At 40.5% G+C, this 26206-nt stretch overlaps 2 protein-coding genes across 6 annotated transcripts in view; one reads left to right on the forward strand and one right to left on the reverse strand.

The window, feature by feature from the left end:
- Positions 1-13855, reverse strand: part of mrps27 (mitochondrial ribosomal protein S27) — a 100805-nt gene extending 86950 nt beyond the window's left edge. The window contains exons 1-2 of one of the 2 annotated variants that reach the window (XM_087999991.1): positions 13752-13855; positions 9804-9884 (exon numbers count right to left, since the gene is read on the reverse strand). In XM_087999991.1, the coding sequence (XP_087856117.1) occupies positions 9804-9884; positions 13752-13818 (148 nt within the window). In that variant the 5' untranslated portion in view covers positions 13819-13855. Of the gene's footprint in view, positions 1-9803; positions 9885-12313; positions 12647-13751 lie in introns of those variants that run through there. The other variant, XM_087999993.1, reaches the window with a different exon arrangement.
- The window catches only part of ptcd2 (pentatricopeptide repeat domain 2), a 37723-nt gene continuing 25221 nt past the window's right edge, over positions 13705-26206 (forward strand). Inside the window, exons 1-4 of one of the 4 annotated variants that reach the window (XM_088000008.1) lie at positions 13705-13838; positions 17146-17238; positions 17738-17867; positions 24975-25092. In XM_088000008.1, coding sequence (XP_087856134.1) covers positions 17184-17238; positions 17738-17867; positions 24975-25092 — 303 coding nt within the window. In that variant the 5' untranslated portion in view covers positions 13705-13838; positions 17146-17183. Of the gene's footprint in view, positions 13839-13897; positions 14133-17145; positions 17239-17737; positions 17868-24974; positions 25093-26206 lie in introns of those variants that run through there. The other 3 variants (XM_043707823.2, XM_043707813.2, XM_043707804.2) reach the window with 3 other exon arrangements.

Consider the following 26206-nt stretch of genomic DNA (forward strand, 5'->3'; position numbering starts at 1 on the left):
TCCAGCACTGAAGGTGCAGCAGGCTGGTTTTTCAAGAAAAACAGCATCCCAAAATGGAGCACCTGTGTTGCCACTTCCTGGGATCTGTGGACCTTTACACCAAGGTCCCTCTGTATGTCAATGCTCCTAAGGGTTCTGCCACTGTATAATTCACACCTGAATTTGATCTTCCAATATGCATCATCTCGCATTTGTCCGGATTAAACTCCATCTACCATTTCCTGCCCAAATCTGAAAGCTATCTATATCCCGCTGTATTCTTTGTCAATTCTCCTCCCTGTCTGCAACTCTGCCAATTTTGGTGTCATCCGCTAACTTCCTAATGAGATCATCTACATTTTCTTCCAGATCATGTATATATACACAATATACAAAAATGGCCCAAGCACTGATCCCTGTGGAACATCACTAGTTACTGATCTCCATTCTGAAAAGCACTGTCCTACTGCTACTAAAGTTCTGACGAAGGGTCACTAGACTCGAAACATTAACTCTGATTTCTCCCCATAGATGCCGCCAGACTTGCTGAGTTTTTCCAACACTACTCTGTCTTCTATGACCAAGCCAGTTTCGTATTTATCTAGCCAGCTCACCCCTGATCCCACGAGACTTTACCTTCTGCACCAGCCTGTTATGAGGTACATTATCAAATGTGTACAAAAGTCCATGTGGATAACAAATTGCCTTTCCCTCAATCATTTTTGTCACGTCTTCCAAAACCTCAATCAAGTTGGTGAGACATGATCCTCTCCAGACAAATCCTCGTTACCCATCACTAGCAAGTCCATTTGCTTCCAAATGTGAATAAATCCTGTCTCTCAGTATCTTCTCCAACAGCTTCTCCACCAGTGACGTCATGCTCACTGGCCTGTAATTACCTGGCTTATCTGATTTCCTTCTTAAACAAAGGAACAATGCTGGCCTCCTCCAGTCCTCTGGAACCTTGCCTGAGGTCCCTCAGGAATGGGTTTATGTGGCAAATCTGTATCCTAGCCAGCAATGCAAATTTTTCCTGACTCCATGCTTGCTCCCAATACCAGCCAAGAGTCTTGCTCACTCTTTCATTTCTGCTCCCCATGGGTAAGGCATAATTTCTACTTACAACAATCAGCACACAGACTGAACAATCAGTCCAAAACCAAAAAGGCAAGTAACAATATGAAGTCTGAAGATATGGGCCAGCTTGGTGGCTCGCAGTGCCTGGGTTCGATTCCATCCTCAGGCGACTGTCTGTGTGGAGTTTACACATTCTCTCCATGTCTGAGTGGGTTTCCATCTGGTGCTCCAGTTTCTTCAAAGTGCAAGTTGGGTGGACTCGCCATGCCAAATTGCCCATAATGTCCAGGGATGTGCTGGATAGGTAGATTAGCTGTGGGAAATGCAGGGTTAGTGTGATGGAGTGGGCGTTGGATCTGGGTGGGATGTTCTATGGATACTCAGTGGCCAAATAGCCTGCTTCCACACTGTACAGAAAGCTCCAAAGATAATGTATTTACAGGCATTACTTAACATATTGGTAGCAAAATTGTAATGGGAACATTTGTTTGAACCAATGCAATTTCAAAATGTGAAATGCATTCAGTGAGTAACCATGGAATTCATCAATATTCAAGGGGTAACTGAGTAAGCATACTAGGAACAGATAGAAGTTAAATTGATTAAGTTCAATGAAGAAGAGTAGAAGGCATCTCATACAGATCATAAAGTGATTGCGTAGGTGAGCTGAATGGCCAAAAGCCTAGAGAGCTACAGAAGATGCAGGAGTGAAACGAAAATGGAAATTAGTAAAGCAAAGAGAGTATAAATAAATATTGCCAAGTCAAAAATACTTTATGAGTAAATCAGGATATCTAAGGAAACAATGGGGCCAAATGGAGAGTGTTCAAATGTGAAGGCAGAAGACAAGGAAATAGTTCTTAATGAGTACTTTGCATGTGTCGGCACTAAAAAAGGATATAACATAGACGCTCCAGTTCAGAAGGAGGAGTTTACAACATTGGAGGAGTTTACAAGATAGTGAACGAGGAGATATTGAGGAGTTTAGCATCTTTGAAAATAAACAAATTGTAAGGCTTGGATGAAGTTATCAGCAGCCATTGAAAGAGGCAAAGGAAGAAAGGCTCTGACTACCATTATTTAATACTCTCAGGGCACAGGCATGATGCCAGAGGACGGGAAGATGGCTAACGCTGAACCATTCTTTTCTAAAATAAAGGCTAACAGAATAGACTGAGTAATTCCAGGCCAGTCAGCACAACCTTCAGGGTGGGATAATTATTAGAAAAAATATTGAGGAAGATAGATAACTGTTGTTTTGAAAGGCATGGATTAAACAAGGGCAGTTAACAGAGATTTGTTAAAGCAAGGTCATGTCTGACTAATTTAATTGAGTTTTTTTGAAGAAGTGACACGATGACCAATGAGGATAGTGTGTTTTATGTAGTGTAATGGATTCTTGCAAATCTTCTGACAAGGTCCCAAAAGAAACAGAGTGGTCAGAAAAGTAATAACTCAGGAGATCCAAACGCAAGTGACAACTTAGAAGCTAAGGGTAATGGTCAATGGATTTTTTTTATGACTGGAAGAGATTTCCTGGGCTCAGTACCTTTTCCATTGCTTTTAGTGATAAATATTAATGATTAAATGTAAGTATTAAAATTAAGAAGTTTTAAGGTCATATAGTAATTGGTCATGTTGTTTATATTCCTGCTAATCCCTGATGAAGGGCTAATACCCAAAACGTCGATTCTCCTGCTCCTCGGATGCTGCCTGACCTGCTGTGCTTTTCCAGCGGTACACCCTTGACTCCTCCATGTTATTTATAGTAAACGTTGTAGAACATAGGAAGATATCGATGGACTGGACAGCTCATACCATCATTGAGTTATACAGCTTCAGTCCAACTCCTCCAAGCTCACCAGATAGTCCAAATTAATCTAGTCCCATTTGCCAGCATTTGGCCCATATCCCTTTAAACCCATCCTTTTCATATACCCACCCAATGCATTTTAAATGTTGTAATTGTACCAACCTCCACCACTTCTGGCAGTTCATTCTATACACGCATCACTCTCTGCATGAAAACATTGCCCTTTAGGTCCCTTTTATATCTTTCCCCTTAAACCTATGCCCTCTAGCTTTGGACTCCACGACCCTGCGAAAAAGACCTTAGCTATTCACCCTGTCTATGCCCCTCACGACTTTTTCAACCTCCACAAAGTCACCCTTCAGCCTCCAGGGAAAATAGCCCCAGCATATTCAGCCTCTCCCAATAGCTCAAAACCCTCCAACCATGGCAACATCCTTGTAAATCTCTTTTGAACCCTTTAAAGTTTCACCTAAAGTTCCTATAGGTGGGACTCCAGAATCAATTTACAGTATTTCAAAAGTGGCCTAACTAATGTCCTGCACGGCCTCAACATGATAGATATGTGACAAATGGAATTCAATCTGAACAAGTGAGGAGTAATGCATTTGGGGACAGCAATGAAGATAAAGAAATACACAATAAATTGTAGGGTACTGCCAAATATAGTAGAACAGAAAGACCTTGGAATCGATAGATCCCTGAAGCCAGCAGACCAGGTAGAGAAGGTGAGAAAGAAAGCATATTGGAGCTTTTCTTAATTAGCCAAGCTATTGAATGCAAAACTAGAGAGATTATATTAAAACTGTATAAAATACTATTTGGAAAAAAGCTGATGTAATGCTTTCAGTTCAGCTCAAAAATAAAGTTAAGAGTACCTATTTTTACTAATTAAATAATTACTAAGTCAAAGCATACAATCCACTTCAATCTGTGAAAACAGATCTCCTGCAGAGCTAATCAAATAGTGAGTCATATCGGAAAAATAGATGTCTAGCTATTTATTTCAGTTGATAGAGTTCACAAATGGCTTTATAAATGCTTGGCTGAGTTCCAAGACTTCCTATTGGATTATTTCAGCAGGAATTTGTGGGTAAGTGAGTAGGATGCAGGAAACCATAAAAGGGGTAATGGGAAAGGAAGGATATGGAAGGATTATAGGGGCAATGGAAGGAGAATATGGATATGGATAAGACCTTTCAAACATACATTTCAATCAGTTTCCAAATCCATGCTGCTTTTCACAACTCCTCTGAGTACCTATGAAATATTTTCCCAAGATCTTGACCTAACTCCATGAAAATTGTAGGGGGAACAGGAGCTGCCTACAGCAGCAACAGAACCAGTCAGGTCAGGATTACAGAGTGTCAGTTCACTATTTTGCAATCTTATCCCTTCCCAGTGCCAGGAACGAGAATGGAATTCCTGGAATGGAATCCCGTTTGCCATAAACTGCTGCTGTGCATTCAACACTGATGTCAGACAAGCACTGTTGAAAGTCAGAGGTAAGTGTTATGGACCCAACCAAAATATATTAAGACAACAGTCCAGACCCTATCATTTCCTTATTTTAAAGTAATTGCCAGACATTGCAAGTTGAGTTGTCAAACTATCAACTTTAAGCAAAACACACTTGATTTTTACACTACATTTAAAATACAGACAAAATTAAAACAAAAGAATTGGCTTAACACTAACGGTATTGAAATTCTTAACAAAATAATATCCACATAAACTAATTAACGGTTCCAAGATAGCAACATCTCATAAATTCACCCTTGGCAAAGACAAATTCATAATGTCATTCAGCATAAAAACAGACCCTGCGGTCCAACTTGTTCATACTGATCAAGTTTCCCAAACTAAACCAATCCAAATTGCCTGTATTTGGCCCATATCCTTCTAAATGTACCTGTTCAAATATCTTTTAAATGTTGTAACTGTAGCTGCATCTATCACTTCCTCTGACAATTCGTTCCACGTATGAACAAGCCTCTGCATGAAAAAGTTGTCCACAGGTCCCTTTTAAATCTTTATCCTCTCACCTTAAAATTATGCCCTCTAATTTCGAACTCCACAATCCTAGGGGAAAGACGTTTGTTATTCACATTACCTATAAACTTCTAGAAAGTCATCATTGAGCAGCCCACGCACCAGTGCAAAAAAAAAGTTCCAGCTATCCAGCCTCACCTTATAAATCAAACCCTCCAGTCCAGGTAACATCCTTGTAAATCTTATCTGCACCTTCAGTAAAATAGGTTGTTTCACATTCAATTCTAGCAGCAGGAACAGCTTTTAACTGCATAAGGGAGAGGAAAAACAGCTTCCACATCTGGCTTCAAGACTCCAGCAGCAACTGCTACTGAAAGCTAAAACTAAAACTTTTGGTTCTATGGGACCTTGACCCCACCCATTCAGGCTGCTTTAAACTTTACTGTTCCAACTTAAAAAAAAAACAAAAACCTCCCAAGCTGTTTACTGGATTCAAATAGACAGCTCACACCTCTGTCTTAAAACCTATGTTCAAACGAAAACCAGGAAAACACTCTTAAAGCCAGAGTATCATCATAAAAGGGAGGGGTTGATAGATGTTGGGTGCAATATATCTGGGTGTTTATATGTGGAATCTAACGTCACGTTTACAGATGATGAATGGAAGTTAATACCTTCCCTCAAAGTGAAGTTGATGAGGATGATACATTTAACCAAGTGGGAGAGTAACGTGTGGGGTACCCACTGCATTCCAGACTCTGTCCTAATCAAATCTGGAGGAGAAGTCCTTTGACCAGCCTCTTGGCCATGAGCCTATGAAATATTTTCCCAAGATCTTGACCTAACTCCATGAAAATTGTAGGGGGAACAGGAGCTGCCTACAGCAGCAACAGAACCAGTCAGGTCAGGATTACAGAGTGTCAGTTCACTATTTTGCAATCTTATCCCTTCCCAGTGCCAGGAACGAGAATGGAATTCCTGGAATGGAATCCCGTCTGCCATAAACTGCTGCTGTGCATTCAACACTGATGTCAGACAAGCACTGTTGAAAGTCAGAGGTAAGTGTTATGGACCCTTAATAGAGACCCTTAAGGAGGCAATTACTGACCGCCAATAGGGTCTTCACACTATCATTGGTATTCACCTAGTGGCTGTCAGGGACTTGCCACGTAGGAACACTGGCTTTTAGAGTGTTGTGGGAAATAAGGAGTCCCTCATTCAAAGGAACTCAGTACATAATGGAGGAACAGGGAAGAATAGGGAAGAATAGGCCCAGCACTGACCAGCGCCCCCAGGCCCCAATCCCACGACCTCCAATCCATCATGATTCATCAATAGCCTTGATGATCCAGTCAGCGTATCCCTGGCAGCTTTCACTCATTGCTACAAGCCTTCGGGCCATTTTGTTGATCAAGGATAAGGCACACCACAGCTCAGTTAAGACCCTAATTGGTACTTAATTAGGGGGAGGGGGGATAAAGGGGGCAGGGTGAACCTTCCCAGAAGGAGGCAATGTGGGATCATGATACCAGTTGATTTCATTAAATACCATCTGATGCCTAGAGACTAAATATAAATGCAGAAGTTTGTTGGGTCTGTATTGTCTGCACTTTTGTATGTAATGGTATTGTCTAATGTACAAATGTCATTGTCACTGTCTTGTCATATGTTGAACTGGGATTTGAGGTTTGTCCTCCTCTCCCTGTAAATTGGTTGAACGGTAGGGTTCAGGGCCTAGCTTTGCTGCTCCTCTCCCTTGTAAAATTGCTGTCTTTTGTGTACAGCTGTCAATGTTTTTTTGTAAACTGTTTTGTAATTTGTTTAATAAAATAAAAAAATAAAAAATAAATGCAGAAGTAGGAAGGGGCCAGAAATAATAGTGTGGAGGTGGGAAAAGAAGCCAGTGCAGGTGATTCAGTGTTTCCATCTGGATAGATAAAAATAGAACTCGGCAGGTCAGTTCCACTCAGCTGAAGAATACAGGAGCAAAAAAGGATTTTGAACACTCCAAACACATGAAAAGGATTAGGTGAGATAGTCCACCAGGGTCACAGAGGTGTCATTTTTTTCATAGCTCTTATAGGAAGAGAAATCTGACTGAAGACAAGTGAGCATGGTATTGTGAAAGTCGTGAGCACAGATTTGGAAGGTGACAACATGTTCAAGACTTTGGAGAGGAAAGTAAGATTCAAGATGCTGCAGTACTTTAAGAAAGACAGAGGAGTGACAGAGGAGTCAAAGTGAGAGTCAAATAATGGTGCAGAACCCAAGATGAACAATGATTGAGGTATGTGAAGCAGCTGGATGGAGGTGAGAGGCAGCAGTCAGGCTGAGTGCGTAAGAGAGAGAAGATAAAATGGAAAAGTGGAATCTGTAATGGAAGAACAGCAGCTGTAGATTTTTAAATGCCAAGATTGCCTGTCTGAATGGTGTAATGCTACCTGAACAGGCTTGAGGCAATCTCAATGACTTTTTCTACTGCTGAATGCATGATAATTCACTAGAAATTAAAGCTGATTTAATTTAACTTAATTCAAACTAAATTGATCAAACACGTTCCTCTCTGTTTTCAATGAATATTTTAGAGAAAAATTTGGTAAATAATCACAATCAAAAAGTAACTGGAAATTAAAAAAAAACAAATTACTAGGACAAGGAAATCTGATAGATATCCGCAATAGACACTATAACCATGTTATCCAGGATACACAAAAAAATACATCTGCTTTCAGAATAATATTCCTTAAAGTGCAAGAAATCTCCCTTTACTCTGGAACCTCAAGGTTTCAGTTTCTACTAATCTGCCATTAAAGAACAATTTGCTTCTCATTAGGTTTCTGAAAATTGTTCAAATTACTGTTGTCATTCTACTGAACCAGCCAGCACTCCAAAGGTGTGCCTTGCTTATTAAATTGTGGGACAAATGCAAGATTTAAAAGAAAAACTTAATTAAGTCAATTGTATTGGCCCTCAGAAAATATTTGCCTACTTTCTGCCTCCTGACTCATACAAATTCAAAATCACTTGAGCTGGAATGAACAAGACTCAGTAAATTACTTGTAATGCACAGATGTAAAGTGTAATTGGAAACGAATTGTGTTTGAAAGGAGTTTACCCTCTGGCAGATTTACAGGCACATAAAATAGCATCCGATATATCGACAATGCGTTTTTGCTTATAGAAGCAATATTAATGCTACTGCCAGAAGTAATCTTTTCACATAAATTTCCCATGTGACAGTTCCATAATGAGCATCAACCTTACAACCTCTAAATTCTCACAAAACAACTTATGCATCAAATTTAAATAATATTCCATGTGAAATTTCTACAATACATACATTTTATTCCCCATAAAAAGATTTTTAATAACAAATTTTCATTGCAATTACTCCTTTAGAAATTACAAAATATGATGCCATTCTTAAAAAAACATTTTTCAGTTTCTGTCTTTTTCCAGTGAGGAGGAATCAGATTCTTTCTGGCTTTGGGCAAAACATGACAGCACAAATTTTGACACTCCTGCAACAACTGGAACAAGGATACTGAAGCAATGACAAATAAGGAAGTAGATGGAATTAATTATTTTGTTTACAGGACAAAAATGATATATTTTACAGCCCTTCTGCAAGATGTCTTACTTCATAGTTTTATGAAAAGATTTTTAAAAATGTTATTTCCATGTCACCATCAGCCCAATCACTGTGGATACAATGGGAAAAATAACTCCACTTTACAAGGCAAAGGATTAACTGCCACACAAATGCCAGTTAATAGCCATTTCCAACAAGAGAGAATCTAACCAGCACTCCTTGACAGACAATGATATCACCATGACTGGAACCCCCATTATCAACATCATCAGGGTTACCAATGACCATAAATTTAACTGGACTAGCCATATAAATATTGCGGCTATAAGACAAGGTTAGAGGTTAGGAATCTTAAAGTGAGTAACTCCCCTCCTGAGTCCCCAAAGTTTGCCTATCATCTACAAGACACAAATCCAGATCAGCAAAGTGTACCATCTACAACTGCGCTGCAGATATTCATCAAAGCTCCTTTGATAGCACCTTCCAAACCCATAACCACTACCATCTGGAAAGACATAGGCAGCAGGTACATGGGAACACCACCACCTGCAGTTTCCCATCCAAATATTCAGACTTGGAAATATATCGCTGTTCCTTCACTGTTGCTGGACCAAAATTCTGGATTCCTTCCCTAACAGCGTTGTGAATGTAACTGCACCAAATCGACTGCAACAGGTCAAGAAAGCAGCAAACTACCAAACTCACAAAGGCAACAAAGGATGCGCAGGAAATGCTGGCCCAGCCATCCCCTTTTTTTGAGAAAATGAACAACGTGTTTCACATCCTCGGGGGGGGGGGGGGGAATAATCTATGAGGAGAAAAACAATAGGTAACTACCTCATTACATATCATCAAAGTATGTGGCAGCCAAAAGATACAAATGTTTTGAATATTATTTTCCAAACAATTGGAACTCCAGCAAAGTACTTTAACAATACCAGATGTTTGGAAATACATTTGTGTCTACTTATAAAATCATTATTTTTTATTTTTATTTTCCTCCAGCCTGCATATGCTTTTTCTGGGGTTTTTCATTCTACACTCTGTTTCAAGCTAGTTTGTTCTGCTTTCCAAATGCTTTCCTACTACCACTTTTTTTAGGCCTGCAACAGAGAAATAAAGCTAAGCCACATCAGAGCTTCTCATTGTTTCTGCACTAATTAGATGACAACCATAATACTGAAGAATTAACTATAAATGTGGGGTTTGAATACAGAATACCCATTGAATGGTATGTAATTATAAGAATGGCGGGGGGTCTTTTCCAAAATTTATACACAAATACAAATACTTACTTACAAAAGAAATAACCTTCAAAAGCTGAAAGTTACATCTTAAAGGTTTTCCACTTACCCAGATTTTGAGGGTCTTTCTGTCTCTGGTCCCATTTCTGACTATCTAAATAAGCTGCAGAGAGCAGGCACCTTTTCGTTACTGGAAGAAAAGTACAAACAAATTACGTTTACAGTCATAAAACAAACGAGAAAACTGGCTGGTCCACCATGTCTATGGTTTCCAGATGAGGTACAACCAGCAAATAAAATCTTCTTCATCCTGCCAGCTCTCTTCCCCTCCACCCCCAATCTGCGGCCATGCAATTCTGCAGCAAAAGGCAAAATCCTTGGGTGGTTTAAATGTCTGTGCAAAGTTCTTCATTGCGTTTAGATTAATTTCATGCTTTGCAATCCAAAACAGATCCTCCCACAACTAAATTTGGACAGAATCTTTTCTCCTAATTATGTCCTCAGTAATTTCTTCACAAATGCAACTCTTTTCCAAAATAAAATGGCAAATTCATTAAGTCTCCTTATGGCTATGGAATTTTAGAATAGTTCTTAAATGAGTGGCCTTCCTTCTTATTACATCAAATCACACTGTCAAAACTCAAAATAGGTTAGAACGTGCAGTTGAATGCATAATCAGATCAGCCCTCCAACAGGCTGGAGGGGCAAATTGCCTGCTCCTAAATCCACATAGCAGCAGGTGAATCCAAACTCTGTCTGAAGAAATACAAAATCAGTTCTGTGACTGGGTCAGTGCTATTAAAAAGGATTATATTTTGCATCATTCTTCCTTTTTAAATGACTCAATCTTATGATTCTCGGTCTACTGCAGGTTCTCGCGTACTCATTGCAGTTATCGTGTATATATACGATCAACATTCATGCCATACTACTTTAATTTTACATTTTTAGTTATCACCCTTTGAGATGAGAAATATAAAAATGTTTTGACATCACTGTCTTGTTATGCAATAACATTAAAGTGTATTAAAGCTCAGCTTAGTTAGGGCAGCAGGATGGCTCAGTGGTTAGCACTGCTGCCTCACAGAGCCAGGGACCCAGGTTCAATCTGTGCCTTGGGCGACTGTCTGAGTGGAGTTTGTACATTCTCCCCGTGTCTGCGTGGGTTTCCTCTCACAGTCCAGGTGAATTGGCTGTGCTAAATTGCCCATAGTATTAGATGCTTTAGTCAGGGGTAAGTATAGGGGAATGGGTTTGGGTGGGTTGCTCTTCGGAGGGCTGGTGTGGACTCGTTGGGCCAAAGGGCCTGTTTCCATACTCTAGGGTATCTAATCTTAAAAAAAAAAGCCTACTACTTCTTGGTAGTCACAATAATATTTTCTCTGCAGCCAAAATGGGAGCAGCTATTTTAATAATCTGAAATCTCACTTTAAAAATAAAATAACTCTTGGAGAATTTTACAGACCATCTAAACAGTTTCAGACCTCCAACGGTCAAATTAGCTTCCTTTTATTTGTACAATAACATCCCAAGTCAGGGATCTGACTCTGAAAAAATTTAGACCTCAACCTCGGTAATGATAGGGATATGGGGTGGACATTTAGGGTAAGGAGCTCAGCAAAGGCCATTAGGATGTAAAAATTACAAGTGCTCAGTTTCAAGCTAATGCTTGAGTTCTTGTGGTGCAATGGTAATGTCTCTACCTCTGAGCCAGAAGACTCAGATTCAAGTCTCACTTCCTCCAGAAGTGTGTAACAACATCTAAAAACAGGATGACTACAAAGTATCTTCAAACTAATGAAGAGAAAGAAATTAGTGTTGAGGAAATAGAGGTTGTGGCAGGGTACAAAGGCAATAGCCTCAGTTTTGTCAACATTTAAGTGGAAGAAATTGTGCGTTTAAGTAGATATTGGATAAGTAGTCTGACAACAGATGCATTTAATGGATTGCAAATCGTTGTATGTGTATTCAGTGCACGTTTGGATGATATCACCAAAAGGCAGATTGTAAATACAGGAAGATCACCAGTGGTAAACTGGACATTGCATAATGTCAGGTGACACTCATGAGCCAAAGAGGTACCGCTGTATATCTGCTGGTGTACATTATCAGATGTACGGAGGTTTAAACAAGTGCAGTTGTCACTATAGAGCACCAAAGATCTTTGCCCACATTTCAAATTGGAGCAAGTGACTGGCACTGACTCTGATGTGATAGCCCTGTCACGAAATCTCCCACATTATAATCTACTGAATTAAGTTGTTACCACTTAAATTTGTATCTTTACATTCATAGGGGAAATGCAAGAGCTTTTGGTGCTTCATCTGGATCCTAATAAGCCTACTATCACAAAGTTCCATACAGCAATTCTGTTGTCTCTCGAGAGTTTGATGATGTTGTGGTGTCACATGGAATACAGGATACCATCCTAATCTATTCCACTCGTTCAAGTATCCCAATAGTACATTAATAAAGATATGAGTTGTTATTTCAACCAAGACCGTCTTCTGTACATAAAGGTCTAAGCACAACTTTGGTTAATCATGTTTACAAAAACAAACTAGTACTGATGCTGCAAGTCTGAAATAAAAAGAAATGCTGGAAATATTGTTAACAAACCTGTTCACAGATTGGAAACGTTAACTGTTTCTCTATTCAGAGAATTTGCAGATGCTGCCAGAGCTGCTGAACACTTTCTGTTTTTATTTATCTACTACATTCCTAGTTGTCTAAGATTGCTGGACATTGGACTACAATCTATTCACCATGCAATTTTTTTAAACCAATCCACCCTTACAGTTACCCAACGTTATGTTCTTGTGGTTCTGTTCAGCGAGCTGGGAATTTGTGTTGCAGACGTTTCGTCCCCTGTCTAGGTGACATCCTCAGTGCTTGGGAGCCTCCTGTGAAGCGCTTCTGTGATCTTCCCTCCGGCATTTGTTATGTTCTCGGTAAAACCAAGGACTGCAGATGCTGGAAACCAGAGACTAGATTAGAGTGGTGCTGGAAAAGCGCAGCAGGTCAGGCAGCATCCGAGAAGCAGGAAAATCGACGTTTCGTGCAAAAGCCCTTCATCAAGAATAGAGGGCTTTTGCCCGAAATGTCGATTTTCCTGCTCCTCGGATGCTGGCTGACCTGCTGTGCTTTTCCAGCACCACTCTGATCTAGACCAACGTTATATTCTGCCATCAAACAGGAAATGGGAAAACCAACGTGCACATCCCAAGCATGAGGTAGTTTAGGACAAAAAGTTTCCATGTATCTCCGAAGAGCTGTTTTTAACTTGCAAATCAAATCGCTGTCAGACCAACCTGAACCAGGACACGAAGGTCCAGTAAAATTTGGGCTAAGAGGAGAGAATGCTGGAGAAACTGGGCAGCTCTGGCAGTAACCATGGAGAGAGGGGCCCCAGGCAAACCAGCGCGCGCTCGCGCGCTCACTACCTTCCATCGACATCGGGCGCGCGCGCTATACTATCTGCTATCGAACCCCGGGCGCGCGCTATCACGACCTGCCATCGACCCCCGGGCGCGCTATCACTACAGGCCATCAACCCCCGGGCGCGCGCGCACTCATTACCTGTCATCAACCCCCGGGCGCGCGCTATCATTACCTGCCATTGACCCGGGCGCGCGCGCGCTCACTACCTGCCATCGACCCCGGGCGCGCGCTATCACTACCTGCCATTGACCCCGGGCGCGCGCGCTATCACTACCTGCCATTGACGCCGGGCGCGCGCGCTATCACTACCTGCCATTGACCCCGGGCGCGCGCTATCACTACCTGCCATCGACCCCCGGGCGCGCGCTATCGCTACCTGCCATTGACGCCGGGCGCGCGCTATCACTACCTGCCATTGACCCCGGGCGCGCGCGCGCTCACTATCTGCCATTGACTCCGGGCGCGCGCGCTCACTACCTGCCATTGACCCCGGGCGCGCGCGCTCACTACCTGCCATTGACCCCGGGCGCGCGCGCTATCACGACCTGCCATCGACCCCGGGCGCACGCGCGCGCTATCAAAGTCGAACAACGACCCCCGGGCGCGCGCTCACTACCTGCCGCGCCACCGCCGCCTCTCGCTCCGATCAGCCTCGCACTTTGCTGCAACAGGGAGGCTGCCATCTTGGAATGTACGAAAACAGGTCTGGGCCGGGAGGCGTCTAATATCTACAATAAATATACCGAAGTTTCATTTTTTTCCAAGGAGCATGTTTTGAGCTATCATGCATTTTGACAAAAAAAATTAAGCTCTTTATCCAGGCCTGTGCTGATTTGACTCCTTCGATACGTTTGTAAACGACTCCTCCCCGGTCCCTGGTGGTAGTGCCCGGGTGGAATGGCGGTGATTGTGACGCGGGGCCTCGGCATTCTGTTTCAGAATGTCAGAGGCGGCACGTTCCACTATCAGTATAAAGCCCGCGACTGCTGGCGTTGGGGTGAGTGGAGCATCGGCGCCTTATGGGACAGGGACATGCGTGTGCCTCTCAGTGCTTTAGGGGAGATGGGACATGGACTAGAGTATGAGTGTCTCGGTGCTTTACAGAAGAGGGGACATGAGTGTTCATAGTTAGGGAGGGAGTGAGGCTCAGCGCTTTAGGGCAGAGGGAATGAGTGAGGATATATAGTAACTGTAGAAAGTTGCAGCACAAAGCGAGTTGGGGGATACTTGTACAAGGAACATGTGTATCCTCGGTGAATGACTGAAGAAGCCTCACCGTTTCAGTCTTGATCGAATGAAGAGAGAATGGAACTTAAGTGCTCACAGTGACAGGGCAATAGTCCACTGCGCAGTCCCTTTAAAGAGATGATGATTTGTAGACGCCGGTGTTGGAATGGGGTGTACAAAGTTAAAAATCACACAACACCAGGTTATAGTCCAACAGGTTTAGTTTGAAGCACACTAGCTTTCAGAGCGATGCTCCTTCATCAGCAGCGCTCCGAAAGCTAGTGCTTCCAATTAAACTTGTTGGACTATAACTTGGTGTTGTGATTTTTAACCTTTTAAAGAGGAGCATTGTATTTGCAGCTTCTCCCAAGCTGCACTGATTTCAAAGTTCACGTGAAGGAATTTGAAAAGTGAGAAGTGTGCACAATGCCTTTTAGCGAGTGCATTTCTTGCAGTTGCTTGGCAGACTATTTTTAAAATGAGAAAAGTAAACAAAATACAAAACGCTTCTCTAGTTATTAATAAATGAATTGCTCCTTGATCGAGTATTGGTAAGATTCTAGTCATAACAAGTTGAACAACTGTTCTCTTCAATAAACCATAAATAAGAATCACGATGTCACCTGGAGAAGGAACACTGTGTTAGAGACCTTTTAGATCTTTATCTGTTTCACTCCTGTATTTAACCACAGGTCCTATGTTTAAACAGCTCTTTTCAAGGTTTGGAATACAAAAAAAGCGTTTCTTTAGCCAATATTTAAAGTCCGAGATACCATTGAAATATTAATGTTAGATGAAAGGTGGATGGAACAATGATCTCAATGTTCATGTTCGAAGCTGCCCCTTATTAGAAGATAGTTTACTGGCAATGTCATAAGATTAGTCGAGGCATTGAATACAATTATGATTGAGCTGTCTATAATGTTAGTTAGGTCACAGCTGGAATACTTGGTGCAGTAATGGTCACCATACTAGGAAGGATGTGATTGCACCAAAACGAGTGCGGGTGAGATTCACAAGAATGGGTTTTGAGTTTTTATATTTTATTCTACAGCTATTGTACATGAAGGCACAGTATAGCAGACAAATGCAGATCTTCTCATGACCAACATCTGAGGTGCATCCAAATGGTCGGCCTTCGTAAAAGATGTGCCCTGGGCTGGAGCAATTTAGCTAAGGATAGAGGCTGGGGTTGCTTTTCTTAGAGTATAGAAGGCTGAGGGGGTCTGATTGAATGAACAAAGTTATGAGGGGTAGGTTTATCCTTAGAGATGGGTCACTAACTGGGTGGGGGAACAGTTTTAAGATTAAAATGTAGCAGGTTTAGAGGGAATTTAAGGGAAAAAGAATATCCACCAAAGGGTGATGGATATCTGGAACTGAGTTCTAAAAGGGTGATAGAGGCAGTATCCATCAAAATATTTAAGAAGTATTCTAAATGGCTGAGGTATTAAATGAATACTTACAAGGCAGATGGAGCCCAGGTCATGATGACAAAGAACAAAACATAGCCACCTGAAAGGGTTTAAATTGATAAAGAGGTGGGTTTGTAACATGCAAGTCAGTATGTAAAGTTGATAAGGCACTAGGATCAGATGAAATGCATCCAATGATATTGAAGGTAATAAGAATGGAAATTGCAGAGGCACTGGCAATACTAAGATGATGAGACAGAGGAGCAGCGGTATGTCTTCCAATTTTCCCTGGATTCATGGATGGTGCAAACATTAGGCCCTTGTTGAGGTGAAAAAAAAGTTTGTGGAGACAGAGGCCCAAGTGGAGACTAGGCATTTTAACTGATGTATTGTACGTGGACTTCCAAAAGACATTCAATACCGTGCCACCTAACAGACCTGTGAGGGAAGTGTTTCATACACAAGAACACCCAGTTATGTCTTTCCAACCTGAAAAGACCCATTAATCCTAACTTTCTGTATTCTGTGTGTTAACCTATCTTCAATCCAAACTCACCCCCAACTTCCTGTTTTGTGCAGGAACTTTACATGTAGCACCTTATTGAAAGCCTTGTGGAAATCCATACACTCTAATGGTTTCCCCCTTTCAGGTTGAAGTTTGCTCGCTGAGCTGGAAGGTTTGTTTTGAGATGTTTCATCACCATGCTAGCTAACATTATCAGTGAGTCTCTGGTGAAGCGCTGGTGTTATGTCCTACTTTCTATTTATGTGCCTTGATCTATTAAGGTGGGTGATATCATTTCTGGTTGTGAATATAGATGGAAAATAGGGCAATTCAAGCAAGGAATTAGAGACCACTTTGTGATTGAATATTGTCTGGTCGGCATGGACGTGTTGGACCAAAGGGTCTGTTTCCGTGCTATACATCTCTATGACTCTAAGGAACAAGAAGACTGTACATGATTGTTTTAATTAAGTTACTGTGACTCTAATAATACTCAATGGCTTATTAGCTAAAGGCATTAAGTAGCTGGAAACCAGCCATTCGAATTTAAAATGTGAACGTTCTTAGCTACTGGAATCCTGAACACCGCACTCACTTGTGCTAATTTCAGAATAAATACGGCATGCAAGTATTTAATCCTGTCTCAGGATAAAATGCAAAAAAAAAGGAATTCTGAATTATAAACAAACTGCTAAAATGACAGCATGTCAGGGAGCATCTGCAGAGAGGGAAATTGAGGAAGATACATTTTTCACAAATGTTTCCATAATTAAGAGAAAATCTAAATACAACATGATCTGTAATGACAAGCAGTGTATTCTCTTAATATAAAATTTAAATCTGATTTCATTTTAAATTTGCAGTGAAACGGTATTTACTTTCTGACAATGTGATTCGTTTGATGGAGTTCCAACAGAAGAAGGTTGCAATTGCCAATCAGATGTACGTTAGTAGAGGTATGTTATACTCCTATCAGTTTTTTCATTGTCTTTTCCTGAGTAAAAGTACTTTAGGAAACAGAGTTTCATGTGGAACTGATCTGCCAGATCACAGAAGCCTGTTTAAAAATAAGTTCTCTGAGTTACTGATTTTCATTTTTTTGTGAAGGGGCAATGTACTTTTTGTTTCAGTTCGTCCCTCTCACCAAACCCTGTGTTCCCCATTATTTCTATTATGTTATTTGTGTCCACCTTCGTGAAGCCAGAACCAAAATACAGATTCAATTTAGTTCATCAGCCACTTCTTTGTTCTGTTTTATTGCTTTTACTTCAAATACAGCCAGTAGCATTCAAAATCTGGCAGTTTTTTTTCTGCATTTTACATATTGAAGTGAAGGCTTGAGAATTTTCTGTCTGAAATACTGAAGGTATAATTTTATTTTGAAAATCAGGTAAACGTTTAGACATTTTTATTATCATTTACTTTTTAAAAACTGGAACTTTTTTAACTGTGCAGAACAATATTTCAACAACATCGAGGAGAAGCTAAGAAAGAATGAGTTGATCCTCAAGGACGATTTAAAAATGTTATTACATTTGTGCCAAACGCCATCAGACGTCGAAGTAGCAAAGAATCTAATTTACAGGTATGTCAATTTTTTTAAAAAATGTCATTAATTCCATAAATCTGAATCTCTGGTCCTAATTAAGATTAATAGTTTTTATTCGGTTCCATATCTAATTTCCATGCATAGGTCAAAGCAATATACTTTCTAGTATAACTTCTAACCAATGCTCTGATATAAAACAGACTTAGAATTACATTTTAGAAAGTGTGAAAAATACTCAGCAGGTCAGGGAGCATCTATGAGGACAGAGTGAATGCCTCAGATCTATCACTGCTTGCCAAAACGCATCAATGTGAATCACTAGATGTGTTTCACCCTTCATAGATTCTTTGATATTTAAATATATTCAGCATTTTCTGATTTTATTCCAGTAAGTTTGGTTTTAGTAGAAGTAAATTTATTTCATTCGACCTTTTATCGCTTCAATGCTGGTATCATGGAAGGTTATAATTGTGTATATTAAATAATACAATAATTAACTGTGGAAACATATATCATTTTCTCTGCTATGAGCTACAATTGATAACCTTGCCTGGGGTTTAAATAGATTTATCATTTCACTGATAGACAAAACACAAATTACTTTGAGCTCAACAAATGCAGCTCTGGCTACAATGGAATGTCTAAGAATTATATGTCCCATTTATTTCCTGATACACTCAGTACTGCTTAAATGTGTTCCTGAGTGTAAGATGCTGTGTACATATCATTTCATTGACTAAATGGATGTGTCATGGTGTGTAGTCTGATTTTAAAATAAACATTAACGTTAACATTGATAGGCACAGGTGAGGTGCCAGAAGACTGGAGGTTGGCTAACGTGGTGCCACTGTTGAAGAAGGGTGGTAAAGACAAGCCAGGGAACTATAGACCAGTGAGCCTGACATCGGTGGTGGGCAAGTTGTTGGAGGGAATCCTGAGGGACAGGATGTACATGTATTTGGAAAGGCAAGGACTGATTAGGGATAGTCAACATAGCTATGTGCGTGGGAAATCATCTCACAAACTTGATTGAGTTTTTTGAGGAAGTAACAAAGAGGATTGATGAGGGCAGAGCAGTAGATGTGATCTATAATGGACTTTAGTAAAGCATTCGATAATCATCCCCATGGGAGACTGATTAGCAAGGTTGGATCTCACTGAATACAGGGAGAACTAGCCATTTGGATACAGAACTGGCTCAAAGGTAGAAGACAGAGGGTGGTGGTGGAGGGTTGTTTTTCAGACTGGAGGCCTGTGACCAGTGGAGTGCCACAAGGATCGGTGCTGGGTCCTCTACTTTTTATCATTTACATAAATGATTTGGATGCGAGCATACGAGATTTGGTTAGTAAGTTTGCAGATGACACCAAAATTGGAAGTGTAGTGGACAGCGAAGAGGGTTACCTCTGATTACAACAGGATCTATGATTGGGATAAATGAATTCCATTTGTACTTTTTGCTATTAGAAATGTGTCAAATGATTCAACCAAATTCTGTCCATTTGAATTTGTTTTTGGGCATGAAGTGAGGACTGCCAAAATTGATTAAGGAGAAATTGATGAGTCAGAATTCAGAGACTACATATTTGGACTATGTGTCAGATTTTAAGGTATGATCAAATGGAGCAGGGCAGTTGATGAGACAGTATCTAAAAGTATCACAGCATACAATGAAACAGGAAGCAGACAAAAAAAAATCAAAAACTTACAATTTTGCTGTCGAAGATAAGGTTATTTCCGGTGGTAGGTGAACCTTTAAACGCAAACTATAGCAGACCTTATCAAGTCAAAAGGACATTGAGTGAGGTGCACTAAATAATAAGGACTCCAGACAGAAAGAAATCTCACAGTGTGTGTCCTGTGAATATGCTCAAAAGATATTTAGACTGGGATGGAAAGTAAAGGAAACTATGTTATTGGTTACAACACACAGCGAAGAACCAAGTTCAGAGGATTCTGAATTGGACATTCCTCAAATTAAATTTGGTAATGAGGGAGTTGTCAAAAATTGGGATAAAGTATTGAGTTACCTTCAAGAGGAAAATTGAATGATCTGAAAGAGTTATTACTATCACATGGGGAAATATGTGGAAATAAGCTGGGAAGTATGAACCTAATTATGCCATGATGTAGATATAGGGGATGTTATTCTGATGAAGCAATATTCTTAAAAGCATAACCTTCTAAAGTTGGCACAGGTTCAAAAGGAGATTGAACGCATGCTCCAAGACGACATGATTGAAATGAGTTACAGTGATTGGAAGTCACCATAGTAATGGTGCCAAAGCCGGATGGTACCCAATGGTTATGTGTGGACATCAAAATTGGAGGTGTCGTTGTCAACGAAGAAGGTTACCTCAGATTACAATGGGATCTTGATCAGATGGGCCAATGGGCTGAGAAGTGGCAGATGAAGTTTAATTTAGATAAATGTGAAATGCTGCATTTTGGGAAAGCAAATCTTAGCAGGACTTACACACTTAATGGTAAGGTCCTAGGGAGTGTTGCTGAACACAGGGCGGCACGGTAGTTCAGTGGTTAGCACTGCTGCCTCCCAGCATCAGGGTCCAAGGTAGATTCCAGCCTCGGGTGACTGTCTGCGTGGAGTTTGCGCATTTTCCCCATGTCTGCGTGGGTTTCCTCCGGGTACTCCGGTTTCCTCCCACTGTCCAAAGATGTGCAAGTCAGGTGAATTGGCCATGCTAAATTGCCCATAGTGTTAGGTGAAGGGGTAAATGTAGGGGAATGGGTCTGCGTGGGTTACTCTTCGGAGGTTCGGTGTGGACTTGTGGGGCCAAAGGGCCTGTTTCCACACTGTAACGAATCTGATCTAATCTAATCTAATCTTGACCAGATGGGCCAAAGGGGTGAGAAGTGGCAGATGGAGTTTAATTCAGATAAATGTGAGGTGCTGCATTTTGGGAAAGCAAATCTTAGTAGGACTTATACACTTAATGGTAAGGTCCTAAGGAGTGTTTCTGAACAAAGATACCTTGGAGTGCAGGTTCATAGCTCCTTGAAAGTGGTGTCGCAGGTAGATAGGATAGTGAAGAAGGCATTTGGTATGCTTTCCTTTATTGGTCAGAGTATTGAGTACAGGAGTTGGGAGGTCATGTTGCGGCTGTACAGGACATTGGCTAGGCCACTGTTGGAATATTGCATGCAATTCTTGTCACCTTCCTATTGGAAAGATGTTGTGTAACTTGAAAGGGTTCAGAAAAGATTTCCAAGGATGTTGCCAGGGTTGGAGGATCTGAGCTTAGGGAGAGGCTGAACAGGCTGGGGCTCTTTTCCCTGGAGCGTTGGAGGCTGAGAAGTGACCTTATAGAGGTTTACAAAATTATGAGGGGCATGGATAGGATAAATAGGCAATGTCTTTTCCCTGGGGTGGGGGAGTCCAGAACTAGAGGGCATAGGTTTAGGGTGAGAGGGGAAAGATATAAAAGAGACCTACGGTGCAACTTTTTCACACAGAGGGTGGTACGTGTATGGAATAAGCTGCCAGAGGATGTGGTGGAGGCTGGTACGATTACAACATTTAAGAGGCATTTGGATGGGCATATGAATAGGAAGAGTTTGGAGGGAAATGGGCCGGGTGCTGGCAGGTGGGACTAGATTGAGTTGTGATATCTGGTCGGCTTGGACGAGTTGGACCGGAGGGTCTGTTTCCACGCTGTACATCTCTATGACTCTATTTGACCCGAAGACTTTAGTTATTGGTGCAACATGTGCTTTAAATTGTTGTGCAATTGTGGGGTATCCCTCAAAATGCTGATGCAGTCAGTTCCCCTACAGACTGCACTTATTCCACTATTTCAAGTGGCAAATGCAAAAACAGAACTGCTTCCCTCCCCTTGTTTGTCTGAAACCCTCAGAAGCAGTCACAGTTTCCCGACTCCAGAATGAGGACCTCAGCCGTGCAATTAACGAACCGTGCTAGTCTGCCTTCAGCAAGATCAGTGAACACTACAAAAGCTGATCTGTTAGATTTCGATGCTTTGAGACAACTGCTCAGAATACTGGGAAATCTCCGGTCATGTGGGAGGTGCCATTCTGAAGCAGTAATCGTACTTGCTAATTGATGTGTTTGAACTGCTTTCTATCTCCAGCCACAGCCCAGTCCCACAGTGAGAGCAAAAAAATGAAAGAACTGTGGATGTGAAATCAGAAACAAAAACAGAAGTTGCTGGAAAAACTCAGCAGGTCTGGCAGCATCTGTGGAGAGAAATCAGAGTTAACATTTTGGGTCTAGTGACCCTCAGAACATGAGAGCTGTTGCTGAAATGTACTCTCCTCTTAGGATCCTGTCAAAGCTGCAGGAATTCTTGGTTTTTGCCATATTAAAGCTGCCCTTTGGCTGGTATGGATGGTGGAATTGTGAAAATGTTTTTTATTTCCACACTCCAACCCTTCCCATGGAGGAGGTGGGAGGAAGGGAGCTCAGCTACAACCTTTACTATGATGTTTTAAAACACCAAATACAAAGATAGATGAAGAAGATGTATTAATTAATTATACGGAAATAATTATTAAAATGTGACACTGTCTGTCTATTGCTTAACAGGCATGAAGATAAAGAATGATAGGATCTACTTAAAATATCATAATCATCTAGAACTGAGTAGTAACTTGCATTCCAGTAATGACAGACTATATTTAAGATTCCATTAATGACTAACAATACAGATGTTCAATGCGAACTTTATGATGTTACAGCAGTGAACGAGGCTTTCAAACCTTTGATGTATTTTAGAAGACGCTATCCAGTTAGCGCCATTTCCTGTTTATATGCCATACCCCTATAATTATGTTCCCTCTTAGGTGTCAATTCCCTTCTGAAAGGTATTATTGAATCTACTTCCACTACTTTTTCAGGAACAAGTGCAGTTCTTAATAACTTGCTGTATCAACATATATTTCTTGTGTCGCTTCTAGTTCTTTTACCAATTATGTTAACTTTCTAATGGAAAGTCAGACCCAAAATAATAGCTCTCTCTAAAGATGCTGCCAAGTCCTGTTGAGAGTTTCCAGCAGTCTGTTTTTAATATACTTTAAATTTGTGTCCTGTCATGACAACATTTAAGAGGCATTTGGATGGGTATATGAATAGGAAGGGTTTGGAGGGATATGGGCCGGGTGCTGGCAGGTGGGACTAGATTGGGTTGGGATATCGGGTCTGCATGGACAGGTTGGACCGAAGGGTCTATTTCCATGCTGTACATCTCTATGACTCTATGACTGACTCACTTGCCTTTGGGAATAGCCACCTCTTATTTACTTGACGAAAACCATTCGGAGTTTGAACAAAAGTTTGAACTTAAATCTCCCCTTAAGCTTTTCTAGACTTTCATGTAACTGATGCCATTCTACAAAATCTCCTCTGTAAATTTTAAAGGATAATCCAGTTGAATACATTTTTGTTGAAGAGAAAGAGAGATTCAGATCTTTAAAATCCCAACAAATGTAGTTATGTACAATGGGAAAAAATGTCAGTTTGAGTACAAAATTAAAGAGCTGAAGAAAACATAGGTGAGCAAATTTAAATGTGGGAGAAGTTGATAGCGTTTTGGCTCAGATTTTGCAAAAGCAATGCCTCAAGGACTACAGTACATTTCAAACCTTCAGAAACTACTGGACCAACAGTAAATGTCTTTTAATTAATAAAAAATTATGGATTGAGATATAAACAGTAAGATAGAGAGTGAATTACATTACACATAGAATCAGATACAGAAAGAAGTCAAGAGAGCTGCAGAAGAATTTGATTAACGGAGCAAAACCTAGGTCCAGTTTATTTTAATGCGAATTTTTTTTTAAATGACTTTGAAAGCAATTCAGAGTGAGAGTCCACACTTATAATTATTTGTTTTCTGGCCAAAAAGGATTGATTGGCATTCAAAATCAATTATAAAATGTTAGAAAGGCTGTACTGTCAATCTCCGATTTCATTATTTGTGGAAAGTTTTTAATGGGCCATTAATGTGCTAATGCAATGCAACAATTTAATGAAAATCCCAGGAGGTTCCAGGATGAGAAACTATTTTCACAAAGCAAAAGGTGAAGTGGCATCATTTAGGCAGACATCATGGGGAATTCTTTCTTCAACATTATTTGTTGCCTGAATTGCACATTAATATTAGGTACCTTCAAACATTTCATTTTGAAGCGTGCATTTAAATATTTACAGAATTTTATTTTTGGTGTCTTACTTTGAATGCTCAAGTTGTCTGACATTTTCACAAACTCAATGGCCCATCAGTGATTAGGTTCACCAGCACACTATCCCCAAAATCAAAACAATTTGACATTTTGCCATATTTTTAACACAACTGGTTAAATTTCATATCATGGGACTGTGCGTTCACCCACAAACATTGCCATTTCTTTTCTCTATTTTATAATTTAATTCCTAAAATCTGCAATGCTGGATTTTTTACTTCTCTATTTTTCTAAGAACTGTAACTGAAGAAGCTGTAACAAGGAACCTTTGTACATCAGGTGGTGCCGTAAGCAGCAACTGATACACTTTTCACTGTACTCATTTAAGTACATGTGACAATGAAGCAAATTCTAATTGTGAAGTGGAGGAGTTGAATGTTGTTTGGAACAGAGTTGTTCCTCATGTTATCTATTCACTTGTCTTCTAACAAGGGGTAGCATGGTGGCTCAGTGGTTAGCACTGTTGCCTCACAGCACCAGGGACCTAGGTTTGATTCCTGTCTTGGGCGGGTGATTGTCTGTGTGGAGTTTGCACATTCTCCCCGTGTCTGTGCGGGTTTCCTCCCACAGTTCAAGGATGTGCAGGTCAGGTGAATTGGCCATGCTAAATTGCCCATAGTGTTAGGTGCATTAGTCAGAGGGAAATGGGTCTGGGTGGGTTACTCTTCGGAGGGTCGGTATGGACTTGTTGGGCCGAAGGGCCTGTTTCCACACTGTAGGGAATCTAATCTAACATTTTAATTCATCAATCCATGTCATTGATGTCCAGGCAATCTTAATGTTGTGAAGATAGAACAGCACAGTTGTATTTTACTCCACACTTGGCATGACAGTTGTTGAAATAATGTAATAACGATCATAAGCACTGCTATTATTTTGCAAAATTTAGTAACATTTAATTGAAACCTTGTTGTTTATCCACAGATACCATTCTGAGAACAGAAATACGGCATTTGGGGAATTTAAGTTTGGCCCTTTATTTGTGAGGTTATGCTATGAGCTAGGTTTAGAAGAAACTGCAGAAGAGATGGTGAAAGACCAGGTAATTTTTTTTATTCATTCATGGGGATGGGTGTCGCTGGCTGGCCAGCATTTAGTATCCATCCCTAGTTGCCCTTGAGAAGGTGGTGCTGAGCTGCATTCTTGAACTGCTGCAGTCTATGCGCAGTAGGTAAATCCACAATGCCCTTTAGGGAGGGAATTCCACGATTTTGACCCAGCAACTTTGAATGAACAGCAAATCAGGATAGCGAAGTGTTTGGAAGGGAATTTGAAGGTGGTGGTGTTTCCATATATCTGCTGCCCTTGTTCTTCTCGATGGAAATGGTCATGGGTTTAGAAGCTGCAGTCTATTGACTCATAATTGATATTAATAGATTTATTAATTGATCTGGATATCGGCAGAAATGGAGAAAAGTGAGTACATGGAATTGAGATAGAACTTTCACACAGGACTTCAGAATGATTTTCAGAGCATATTTACTGACACAATGCTTCCGTATGATAATGATATAAAAAGGTAAACTATACTTATAAAGTTAAGTATAATACAAATATAATTTAATATTGAGATGTGAGCAATTGATTATTTTCTTTAAAGTTTGAGTTGAAAAATTCCAGTTGTGAAGAAGAATTCACACACTGGAGAGTTAGCCTGAGTGTTCCAGCTAATGTTTGTGCCTCAATTACCATTCAGAAAAACATGGATAATTATCACATTGAATATTAAATGTTCAATTTAATCAGGTGTTTAATTCATTAAAAATATTGGTGAAACACAGGTGAGAGTTTGATGCCGACTAAAACACAAAGATGGAAGGAGGATTATTTGAAGGTCTGGATTAGAGCTAAGGCAATCTTGATCCAGCTTTGCACCCAGTATACTTTAAACTATCATGGTAACGAAATAAAAGTGTCACCCTTACTCCCCTTTATCCATTGCTTGCCTGTATAACACTTGCCTGTATAACACTTGCCTGTATAACACTTGCCTGTATAATACACTTTGATAGTGTAGTAATTGTGCAACTGGACCAATGCTGAACCAATCCAGAAACATGAATTCAAATTCCAACCAAGGGTTGAGAATTTAAATTCAGTTTGTAACAATAAAAAGTCCAGAAAGTAAAAGGGAAATGATCGTAAAACATTTTTTG

This window comes from Chiloscyllium plagiosum, unplaced genomic scaffold (genome assembly GCF_037043375.1).
Source record: "Chiloscyllium plagiosum isolate Xiang-an unplaced genomic scaffold, Cpla_swu_hap1 HiC_scaffold_2, whole genome shotgun sequence".
In the NCBI taxonomy this organism is placed as follows: Eukaryota; Metazoa; Chordata; class Chondrichthyes; order Orectolobiformes; family Hemiscylliidae; genus Chiloscyllium; species Chiloscyllium plagiosum.